The sequence below is a fragment of the Calliphora vicina genome, chromosome 4, assembly GCF_958450345.1.
Source record: "Calliphora vicina chromosome 4, idCalVici1.1, whole genome shotgun sequence".
NCBI classification, from domain to species: Eukaryota; Metazoa; Arthropoda; class Insecta; order Diptera; family Calliphoridae; genus Calliphora; species Calliphora vicina.
The window spans coordinates 18,795,251-18,807,146 of NC_088783.1; the positions used below are offsets into that span (position 1 = coordinate 18,795,251).

The 11,896-nt window shown below is 33.0% G+C and overlaps 1 protein-coding gene across 1 annotated transcript; it reads left to right on the forward strand.

Moving 5' to 3' along the window:
• Positions 1-5,428: 5,428 nt before the first annotated feature.
• Positions 5,429-10,926, forward strand: c12.2 (von Willebrand factor A domain-containing protein c12.2). The gene is made up of 7 exons (XM_065507327.1): positions 5,429-5,755; positions 5,817-6,076; positions 6,137-6,304; positions 6,374-6,538; positions 6,974-7,129; positions 7,200-10,336; positions 10,664-10,926. Exons 1-7 carry the CDS (start codon positions 5,551-5,553, stop codon positions 10,761-10,763), a joined length of 4,191 nt encoding a protein of 1,396 aa, XP_065363399.1. The 5' UTR covers positions 5,429-5,550; the 3' UTR covers positions 10,764-10,926.
• Positions 10,927-11,896: the final 970 nt, after the last annotated feature.

The window sequence follows — 11,896 nt, forward strand, 5'->3', positions numbered from 1 at the left end:
TTATAAAAAAATTTTAAAATGAGGAAATTCATTATATTTTGTTTTATTATTAAATTAGAAATATCATTGAAGTCTCTTACACTCATGTTTTTATAATCTTTTTTTAATATTTATGTAGAACATTGAACTTGAAGGTGCCTTAAATTAAAATATTTTGGATTTCTAGAAAATAGAAGAACTTTTTATTTAAAGTAAACCTTTCATTTATTACGAATAGTTAATCTGTCTTATTCAAAGCGTGCTTATATATCAGTCTGTGTTCAACATATTTCTTTTTAAAACTGATATCTGAAATTTCATAACATTTGCATTATATACATTTCTTTCTGTGTAAAACATATTTGTGGCGATTTTTTGTCGCAACAAAATGAAAAACAAAACATGATTGCACTTGCACATATTTCGTAATTTAATTAATTTTTGTTGTTATAATTTACTTTTATTTTGCATATTTTCTCACGATGTTTACGGGGTTTTTTGTAATTGCAAAACAAACAAAAAATAAATAATAAAAAATTCTGTTTTATTTAATATTTTAATCGAATTGTTTTTATAAGTCTTATGTTTGTGGCATTTCATTTGAATGGTATTTTAATTGTTTGGTCTGGTTGTATTGTGTTGATTAAAACATTTGGAAAACAAACTTCTTGGAAAAGTGTTCCTTTAATACTTTTATATTGAATATGTTATGTAATTTTAGTTTTTATCTAATCTAAAGCTACTTTTGCTAAAGTGTAAAATCAATTTTGCATAATATCCCAAATAAATGTTAATTAAAAGTTATCTAAACCAGTTACACAATTTTAGCTAATAAACAATACTCAGTGTTGGCCGTCAGCCCAAAATTAAAATAGAGTTTGTCAAGAAAATCGTTTGACATAGTGAAAAACGTAATTATTACTATTTTTACTAACACTTAACGACAAGGAGAAAAATCAAAAACTAAAGATTAAGATTAACCCTCTAACCTGCAAGAGTGCCTCAAGGCATGCATTACAAAATACCAATTATCTCAAAAAGTAATTATAATTTTTTTTTAAATTTAATTGTGTTACAGATTTGTTAACATTTCCCTCGAAGGTCGAAATGCATTTTGACTTTAAGTTTTTGTTCCGTTAGCTGTTTTGTGAGTGATGTCATAATTTTAGCACGTGAAATGTTGTGTGTCATTTTTTTAAATCAAAGTTTTACTAACTTTTAGTCGCCCGACCTATTCGAAATATTTTTTATTAGTTCTTTTTCATTAGTTTTTTCAATATAATCGTATCAGAATTATTGTTTTTTACACCTAAACCGGCAACAATGCCCTGAGGCAATCTTCACATTTTTGCACCTGGTTCCTAAACTTAATTTGCAAATTAGTTTCTGATGGTTGTTCTGAGTTTATTGGCTCATAATTACCCTAAAAAATTTAATCGACAACTTTTTTTTTAGCTTTTAGGGTTAAGAATAAAATAAAGAAATTCTGGAATTTTGTTGTCAAGAAAAAGTTTCTACTATTTACAAGTAAATCATTATCAATGGATTTAATCAAAGTTTTTTTTATTTTACTACTTCGTTAGCAAAAGTTTACTGATTTCTTGCGACCTTTAATTTTCTGACATTAGGGTGGTAGGAACACAGATCTGGTGAATAAATACTAAAATGGGATACCTGAGGTCAATGGACCTTAGATGGGCTAGCCAGATGTAGTTTTTCAGCAGTACGCGTAAAGTACCTTTTGTACTTTTTTTTCTTTTTAGTATCTTTAGTTTTTTTCAGTGCAGAATGAATCACATAGTTTGAGAAGCAAAAAATCTCACATCTTAACATATTTTGTTCTTAATATTAATCAGTCGATAGAATTCTGATCAATTCTGTAAATCAAAAAGTAACTATTTTTCACACTTCGAAAAACTTTCTGTTTTTAATCGTAACTCGAACATATCATTTCATGAATCAACTATTTGATGAATTCGTTAATTTAAAAAATTTGCTGATATATCAAAAGAAAGAACTGTTGATGAACAAGTAAGAGTACTATATTCGGCCCTGCCGAATCTTATATTCCCTCCACCTAAATATTATGGTATAACAGCTGAAATAATAAACTTAACAATTGTTAAAAAATACTAGTTTACGCAGAAAATATTTTATTTCAAAAGTACAAAAAATTTTATCTAATTCAGCAATTTATAATTGAAATTCCTATTGGAACGTATGAAATTTAACAATTTATATACTTAATAATTAGTCCTTTTTAACCTCAAGTAAAGAAATAGAGTATAAAAAGGGTATACAAATATATTTAGACAAATTTAAAAATATTGGGTTATGGAATTTATATGGGATTTTAACGTGATTTTTATGTATTTATGTGGGAGCTGTTGCCAATTGTGGACCGATATTCACAAAATTCAGTAGTATGATTTGATCTGTGTACTAATTTGGTTCAATATATGGAAGCTATGACCTATTGGCCTAAGTATTTGAGGGCTATTTATGTAGAAATTACTATTAATTACAAATTACTGATCGGCGTAAAATTTTGGTTCAGTACAGATTATTTTGGATATTTGTTGAGGTTAATGTGTTTTCCGGAAGTGGTTTTTATATGGAGGCTATGACCAACCAACCTGCACAACCAACTTTGCACGATATTTTGTGCAGGTAAGTTAAAAATGCAGTTAACCTTAATACACTTACCTGCACATTGATGCTGGTAAGTGCATTTACTGTTTACTGCCCAAAAAAGCTGCTAACGGCAAATAATTTACATGAAGCTTTATGATTTTTCGTCTAAAAATAACGACAAATTTGCTATTTTAGCTACTTTTAAAATTATTAAGAAGTTTACAATATAATTTTTTATTCAAAATCGTATTTTTCATCTTTTCTTTTGATTAAATTTTATATTAGGCAGCTAAATGAAATTTTTTTCATGGAAACTAGTTATAGCTTCCAAAAGTATTATGCACTTATCTTAAATGTGCAGATATAAACAATGCACTTAAATTAACGATTTTATATGGAGTTTGGTAAATAAATATGCAAAATGCTCTTAAGTGAAAGGCAGGTAAGTCAAAACTACTGTATAGACAATATGGATATTTAATGATAGATATTCCAAAGATGGCATAATTTTTTCTTTATGGGGGGTCCAACTGTAAAATTTGCAAAACTTTCGATAATGGTTTGGGGTGTATGAGAGAAATTTGTTTTATTGAGAATGGGATGGATGTGAATCAATGCCTGAATATATTAAACCGTGCGAATAGATTTGGGTTTAATACTGATATGAAGCCGAATTTAAAATTTTATAATGACCCCAAACATACGGCTATTTTGGTAAGGACGTAGCTACTAAACAACTGCGTTAAGGTACTGGATACTACTGCTCAAAGTCCAGATTTAAAACCAATTGAAAATTTATGGACTAATCTGAAAAATAGTTCTGCCAAAAGGCGTTCAAAAAACCAACCTGAGTTAAGAGCTGTAATTTTGGAGGAATGGAATAAAATACCAACAGAATATGTGCAAAAATTAATTTATTCGGTGAAACGGCATCTACAAGCCGTAATTGATGCAAATGGTGGTCACGCGAAATATAGATCATCCTTCAATTAACCATCCACTCCATTTTGACAACGGAATTCTGGAGTTTATTTTGTTTTTGTATCCTATTTCTTAATCATAACATTGTGTTTTTCTCCTTAATTCTCTTAAATTTTTTGAGACTTGTTTTTGTTTGTTGAATGCACCCACGGAGTCCCGCCTTCCGTGAGGATATTTCTGCGTTATTTGCTGTTCGATTTCATTCTTTATTTGGCGTGAAGACACAAATTGATTTCTCTTACTGGCCCTACAAATAATTCTATATCCTGCTGAAGTGGTATTTCGTGCTTTCTGTTTTTCTATAGCGAACGAGTACTTTGAGTAGAAATTTAACATGTGTTTTGTTGTTGTAACAAAAACTTGATTAACTTGATTTTACAAGTTATAGCTTTTCAAAAAACATTCACTTTGTCACTAGTAAAACGCAAAAAATTCATGTTTCTAATAACGTTGCCAGCCAAAAGCATATACTTGGGAAATAATCTATATTTTTTTTAATAACTGATCTTTAAATTTCACTTTTTGCATCGACATGAATGTTGACTATCTACTCGTTAAATAGCGGTATTTATAATTTACAGAGTAGGTCTTAAAAGAAATAGCACAGCGTTTTCATTTTCTTAAAACATCGGCTACCACTGCACATAAATACTAACAAAATCTAACAAGTAAGAGTGTTATATTCGTCTGTGCTGAATCTTGTGTACCCACCATCAGTTTGTGACAATAAAATATTTTTTAAGATATGGCTTATATGGGGTCAATTATGGACCGGTACTCACAAAAGTTGGTAGAAATATTTATGTACAATTTCATTACGTTACTAATTATAAGACAATTATGAATGTTCAAGTCATTTTCTGAGGGTGACCTTGTATGGTGACTAGGGACCAATGTTGTACGATTTTCTCCATAATTTACTTTATTTATCAATATTCCCCCTCATCTTGTTTAGTTTTGGGTATAAAAAATACTTTTTACTGCATATTTCAGGTCATATTTTCTAGTTTTTTTTTTTAATTTTTTGTCATATTTAAAATGAATAATGACTTTAACTTTTTGAGCAATATTAGAAATTGTAATAAATTTAAAATGGAATTATCTTATTTTAAAATAATAATGTAATTATCTTATTTTAAATCAGTAATTTTTTTTTATCAAAAACTTAAATTTAAACAAAATTTCTTTTCCCCGGAATGCGATTTTTTTATACCCATTTCCCGGAAAGTCGAAATGTCCGGAAAATCCCAAACCCTTTGGTCTGACCCAGAATATAAAACTGCTGATTTAAAAGTCTCCGCTGCGGTGGTACAAATGTTTGAGAATTACAGTAGTTTTAAATACTAGAGGCCGATGAATTTACTTATAAACTGTTCCTGAATATAATAAACATAATGAATCTATAGAAAATGAATCGAACTCTGAAGTATTGAAATAAGTACCATTTGGAAAATTAACAAAATCTGAAGACCCAAAGTAGTTTTTGTACGATGGAATGAATGACCTATATTTTTATTTCAAATTTTTTACGCTTTGTTAGTTAACTTAATTAACTATTTAATATTTTAATCCAAAATAACATCATTTAATTACGATTTTACATTTCACATTTAAATTTAACGTTTAAAATAGTAATATGTAAATAAACTACCCTTACAAACATATCTGCTACTTTTTATGTACTAAAGAGTACAACTCTTAACATTAAGCAGCTGTTAAATTAAAACAGCTGTAGTTGTTGTTATTTATCAATTTCTCTCACTCTATTAGCAAAACACTACCACGCTCTTAGTTTACTACTATCGCGTGTTTTGTTGTCATTCATTCAAAATTGAAGAGGTTGTTGTGTTTTTGTTCTTGTTGTTAGTGTAGTTAAGCAAATTTATATATTATTTTTTTTAATACCTATGCTGGTTTTTAATTTATTTGGATTTTGTAAATAAAATAAGAAAAATCATGATTATACCTTTGAGATTATTAAATAGAACTACAAATCATTTGATAAATAATCGAAATGTTTTAAAAACACCACAATTTGTACCTGTTTATACGAAATACTATTCGACAAAAGTGACGGAAGACAGTGAGACCATAACAATTGGTGATGTAACAAAAAGTATAAAATTACCAAAAAATCCCGAATTAGTGCCACAAAAATATGGTGAGTTTAAGAATTTTGTTTTTGAAGAATTAAAAAAACTAACTAAAGTTGTATTTTTTAGTGCAATACGCTGAAGATGGTTCTATGGAATTGAGCCAATCTGCTTTACATCACTTGAGATGGATGCTGCAAAAGGATAGTTTGAAACAAGACATGTTTCTTTTGGGCCAACCTGGTCCCTTGAGAAGACAATTGGCCATGCAGTTTTTAGAATTGACTCAAAGAGAATTGGAATATATTGCCTTGAGTCGCGATACTACGGAAAGTGATTTGAAACAGAGGCGTGAGATTAAAAACAAGGCTGCTGTTTATTATGATCAAGTAAAGTGGCAATAAAGTGAACTTTGAACTTTTCAATTAAATGTTGAATTTGTGTTTTAGTGTGCTGTTAGTGCTGCTGTGAATGGTCGGATTTTGGTTTTGGATGGTGTGGAACATGCTGAACGCAATGTTTTACCTATTTTGAATAATCTATTGGAAAATCGTGAGATGCATTTGGAAAATGGTAAATTTTTAATGGCACCCGAGCGTTATGATAAGCTTTTGGAGGTTGGTATTGTAATTTTAAAATTTTTTTTATATATTTTTGTAATATTGTTTAATTTTTTTAATGTTTAGACTTATTCTAAAGAAGAATTAGATTCTTGGGGTCTGTTACGTGTCTCTGAAGATTTCCGTGTGGTGGCTTTGGGTTGTCCTACTCATAAATATAAGGGTACTCCTTTGGATCCTCCTTTAAGATCACGTTTCCAGTCACGCAATGTTTCACATTATTCATTTGAGGTGAGTATTATATTTTTAAGCTTTTTTACTCTGGGCTATACAATTTAAAATGTATGAAACGACCAATTTTGATAACCTTTACTCTTCTGAATTCGATATTTGTATTATTTTTCAATGGCCATACAAAATTTAAAGTTCTCCGGAAATTCGAAATTAGCTTTAGTTTGGTTTAAAAGATGCGTGCAAAATACGTAAAGTAAAATTGTTAATAACTTTAGAACTAATGTGAACTTTGAACCACGATAAAAGATAAACCAAAGCGAATGCTTGATCAACTTAAAATTTTGTGTGGTCATAAAGAACTTTTTAACAAATTTAGAACGGATAATGTCCGATGCCTTGTCGAAAATGTTTGTTTTCTCTGCCCTATAATAATATTAAGCGTCATATCTTTTTATACTTTGAATTTTTGAAATAGAAATTTAATATTTTCAGGAAATGCTTGTCGATTTGAGCTCCCGTGTTCCTAATGTAGCTGTGGAAAACTTAAAGAGCCTTTTATCCTTTGGTTTAGCCGTGCAGTCAGCTGATGCTTCAGCCAATTTACCAGATTTTCCCTTAGATAATGTACATTTGGTAGCTAAAATGATGGTAAACTAAAATTTGTGATACTTTAAAGCAAATTCTGCTAAATTTAATTTTTCTACCCACTTTTCCTTAGAATATCAACTCTAATTTATCCCTACATGATGCCTTAATACGTCTGTACCCCTACCAAACTTCCCTGAAAAAGGAGCAACAAACACGCATAGCTAATCTTTTAAAATCCTTCAACATTAAGCCCGTACCCTCGAAACCAGTTAAAAAGATTACCAGTGAAAAATTGCAAAAAGATGCTGCAAATAATTTAGTGGAATTTAAAATTGATGATGTAACGGTGCAAATACCAGGCGGTCATCATGTTACGGTTAATCAAAAGCAAAAAGAATTTGTGGATTTAGATCATCAGCGTAATGTACTGGCACAAATGATACAGGCGGTCAGTGTGGGTGATGTCTGTTTGATGGGTCAAAAAGGTGTGGGAAAATACACTTTAACCCAACATCTCATGCAACTGTTGCAGCAGTCCTTGGAACCCATGGTTCTATTTGAGGATATGACTTCTAGAGATTTGGTGCAGCAGCGTATTACCACTGCCGAAGGTGATACCGTGTGGAGAGATTCTCCTCTGGTGAGAGCGGCTAAAAATGGTTCTGTAGCTTTGCTAAATGGCATACATCGTTTGCATAAAAGCACTGTAACTGTATTGCAGCGTGTCATACATGACCGTGAATTGCAGTTGTGTGATGGCACCACTCTGCTGAGTGGAGAACGTTATGAGGCTTTGTTACAGCAGGGTTTCACAAAACTGCAATTGGCTGAGAAGGGTATTTTTAAGATACATGACAGTTTCAGAATTATTGCCTTAGCCGAGCCACCCAATCCCAATACTACGGCACAGAATTGGTTGACTCCGGAAATGTTAAGTCTTTTCCTGTACATGGAGGTCAGACCTCTACAGCAATCTGAGGAGTATGAGATCATAAAGAAGCTTTATGGTAACATCGATGACAGCATACACAAGGTGATTCAATTGTCTCATATCTTGAGAGACTCTTCGGATGCCACTCTTCAAAATTTGTCGGGCACTTTGTCGACCAGACAGTTGTTGAAAATAGCCCGCCGCATGTCTTCCTATCCCACTGATGTCTATGAAATCATACAAAACACTTTCCTCACTAAATTTATGCCCGCTCTACCCAGAGCTGCCTTGGAGAATGCCATACGTCAGGCTGGTATTGAGCCGGAAACTGGTAAACATACAGGACGCAAACAAATTTCAGTGGAGAATAACATTTTAAAAATTGGCAATACAGAAATGAAATTGGAGGTGGCCAGTGAAGAGTCTAAGGTGCCCAGTACCTTGTTCTATGAAATGCCTCAACATGTGGCTTTATTGGAACGTCTGCTGCAAGATTTCCTTATAGGAGATCATTTGTTGCTGGTGGGCAATCAAGGTGTGGGTAAAAACAAACTCATTGATAAATTGCTGCAATTGATGAACAAACCCCGTGAGTATTTACAACTGCACAGAGATACTACAGTACACAGTCTCACTGTACAATCCACTTTGCGCGATGGCCAGGTGGTTTACGAAGACAGTCCTTTGGTAAAGGCTGTTAAAACTGGCCACATATTGGTTATAGATGAGGCTGATAAGGCTCCTGTTAATGTCACTTGTATTTTGAGAACTCTGGTGGAAAGCGGTGAAATGATGTTGTCAGATGGCCGTAAAATAGTTGCACCTGGTGATAAGGAGTCTGCCTTAGAGGAAAATCCCACACAAGAGATTATAGAAACCCATCCAAATTTCCGTGTTATAGTTTTGGCCAACCGTCCTGGTTTCCCCTTCTTGGGTAATGATTTCTTTGCTTCCTTGGGTGATGTTTTCAGTTGTCATGCCGTCGATAATCCCTCTCCAGACTCTGAAACATTTTTACTGCAGCAGTATGGGCCATCGGTGCCTAAGAAAACTGTGGCCACTTTGGTTAATGCCTTTGGAGAGTTGCGGCAAATGGCCGATGAAGGTTTACTAAATTATCCCTATTCTACCAGAGAAGTGGTGAATATTGTTAAACATTTGGAAAAATATCCCAATGAAAACATGTCCGAGTTGGTGGGCAATGTTTTGGATTTCGATAAGTACCAGCCTGAAGCTTTGGAACAAGTTACCGGGGTCTTGGCTAAACATGGTCTGCCCATAGAGGCCTATGCACGCAATGAGTTGTATGCTTTGCGCAAAAAGAAGGAAATCCAACTGACAGTCAATCGCAAAAGTGGTTTGGGAGTTTCGGGACCAAAATACGGCAAAGTAGATCCCAAAAATGAGCCCCATGTGGGAGGCAATACTTGGGCTGGCGGTAGTGGTGGTCGTGACACTGCCGGTTTGGGTGGAAAGGGAGGTCCCTTTCGTTTAGATAAAGGCCATAAGGTGCACCAACTTTCCGACGAAGAAAAAGACGATATACCCGAGGAGGTGAAAAAGGCTGCACGGGAAATGAATCGCAAAGCGTTTGAGGAGAAATTAAAGGAAATTAGAATGTCAGCCCACGATCATTCTATGTACGCCCAATTTAGTGAACCCATACATAAGCAAGTGCAGCAATTAAAGGCTGTGTTGGATGCTATGCAAACCAAAAGTAAGGAGAGGCAGTGGCAAAAGTATCAAACCCATGGTGAACTTGATGATACCCGCCTTATAGAGGGCATAACGGGAGAGAAAAACATCTATCGTCGCCGAGCAGATGCCAATCCCTGGGCTGATCACATACAAGAGAAACCAAATCGCCTTAAATTGGTGGTAGATGTTTCAGGTTCCATGTATCGTTTCAATGGCTACGATGGCCGTTTAGATCGTGAACTGGAGGCTGTAGTCATGGTTATGGAGGCCTTTGAGGGTTACGAGAAGAAAATCGTCTACGATGTTGTCGGTCACAGTGGTGAGGGCTATGAAATACCCTTCATCAATGCCGGCAGTCCTCCGCGCACGGACAAAGAACGTTTCGAGACAATACGCATGATGCATGCTCATTCACAATTCTGCTGGTCAGGTGATAGTACTGTGAAGGCCACCAAAGAGGCGGTCAATACTTTGGCCGACGAAGATTATGATAATTCTATTGTGGTGGTGCTGAGCGATGCAAATCTATCGCGTTATGGTATAAATCCTAAGGATTTTGCCAAGGCTTTAATGAATGGCGAACCCAAGGTCAAGGGTCATGTTATATTCATTGGTAGTTTGGCCGAGGAAGCTGATCTGTAAGTAGATATTGAAAGTATATTTCAGGGTATAAGAAAACAATTTTTTAGAAATGTTGGTATGAAAGAATTTACAAGTAATTTACGGAGATTGTATTCGTATATATATTCCGGCCGATAATGGGTCAAAATCTGGAAAATTATTTTTTAACCCGAATTTTTTTCACAAAATTTATTTCACCCAAAGATATTCTTCACCAACATTTTTTTTTTTTCAAAAATAATTGTTTTCTTTTTTAACTTAAAGTACACTTTGGATTCGATACATAGCTGTATTAAATGTTTTACTTAAATTTTTTTTTATTATTTCTTTTTATGCATTTTCAGAATAAACGCTCAAATGCCGGCCGGTCATAGTTACGTTTGCATGGATGTCTCAACTCTACCACAAATTCTTAAACAAATCTTTACCTCTTCATTATTGTGATAAAGAATATTAATTGAATATTTTAGTTCCTTAAGTTCAACATTTGTGTAATAATGCTAAATAGTTAAATTTTTAATACAATTCAATTATAAACTGTATATTGTAAATGTGTATAGTTTGTTAATTAATTAATAATTTAATATAATTGTTATAGTCAGACAGATGCATTTATTTTTTTATTTAACAAAACAATAATAAACGAAACCATTGAAATGAATGAAGAACTATTTTAATTTTATTACACGGCCATTCAAATTTTCCAAAATGTGGTAAGAATTAATTGTAATTCTGTGGACTTTTGACAAACTTAAGGGGAATTTTAAAATTTTTCAGGAGAGCGTAAAAACGGTTGGATTGATCGATAATTATTTTAATATTTGTCCTTGAAGAACTTTATTATTTGTCTTAAAGAATTATACAAAGCTTTCAATTCAGCAGTTTTACGCTCTCCTGAAAAATTATACAATAAGCAAGGATTCATAATAAAGAAGTTAGCATGGATGTCTCAACTCTACCACAAATTCTTAAACAAATCTTTACCTCTTCATTATTGTGAGACTGCACAGAACAGGTTTAGTATTGAATCCATCTGGGCGAGGTCGACATGTACCGGTAGGACGGATTTACTTATGGAATTCCGTCGTGAGCAAATAAGTCTAAATGTTTCTTTTATTGCAGGACACTGCATAATTGGAACACATGCTAGAAATTGGGCCTACGGTTTAACGATTACGATTACAATGAACCTATTATGTCAATGTCCGGCTCTGACAAAGTGGCTGCCCATGGATACTAACCTAACCTAGAACATAAATTTGTCAAATATTCGTTTTTTAAATAACTCAATCTACTGAATACCATCAAATAATGAAAGTAATGTATGCGGAATGAAATTGCAACAAAACAGAAAACGCTATATTTGTTTCCAACGTCAAAAAGTCCAGAATTTCATGGGTGTTGGAAACACCATAATCATCTGGGCGTGACAGTTGGATGATAGAACAGTTAAGAATAACTTTTTTTTAAAAAAAATAATCCCTGATGTTTCTTTTTATCAAATGATTAATTTTGTCTACACATTTCATAATATATTAATTAGAATTCATGGTCAAATCAAATTCCAAAAAAGTCAA

What these genes read in the sequence shown, in the direction of transcription:
- c12.2 (XM_065507327.1), top strand. Translation starts at nt 5,551, where the DNA reads ATGATTATACCTTTGAGATTATTAAATAGAACTACAAATCATTTGATA. An exon ending in GTTATGATAAGCTTTTGGAG is followed by an intron (nt 6,305 to 6,373) that starts GTTGGTATTGTA and finishes TTTAATGTTTAG; the next exon opens with ACTTATTCTAAAGAAGAATT. An exon ending in TTTCACATTATTCATTTGAG is followed by an intron (nt 6,539 to 6,973) that starts GTGAGTATTATA and finishes TAATATTTTCAG; the next exon opens with GAAATGCTTGTCGATTTGAG.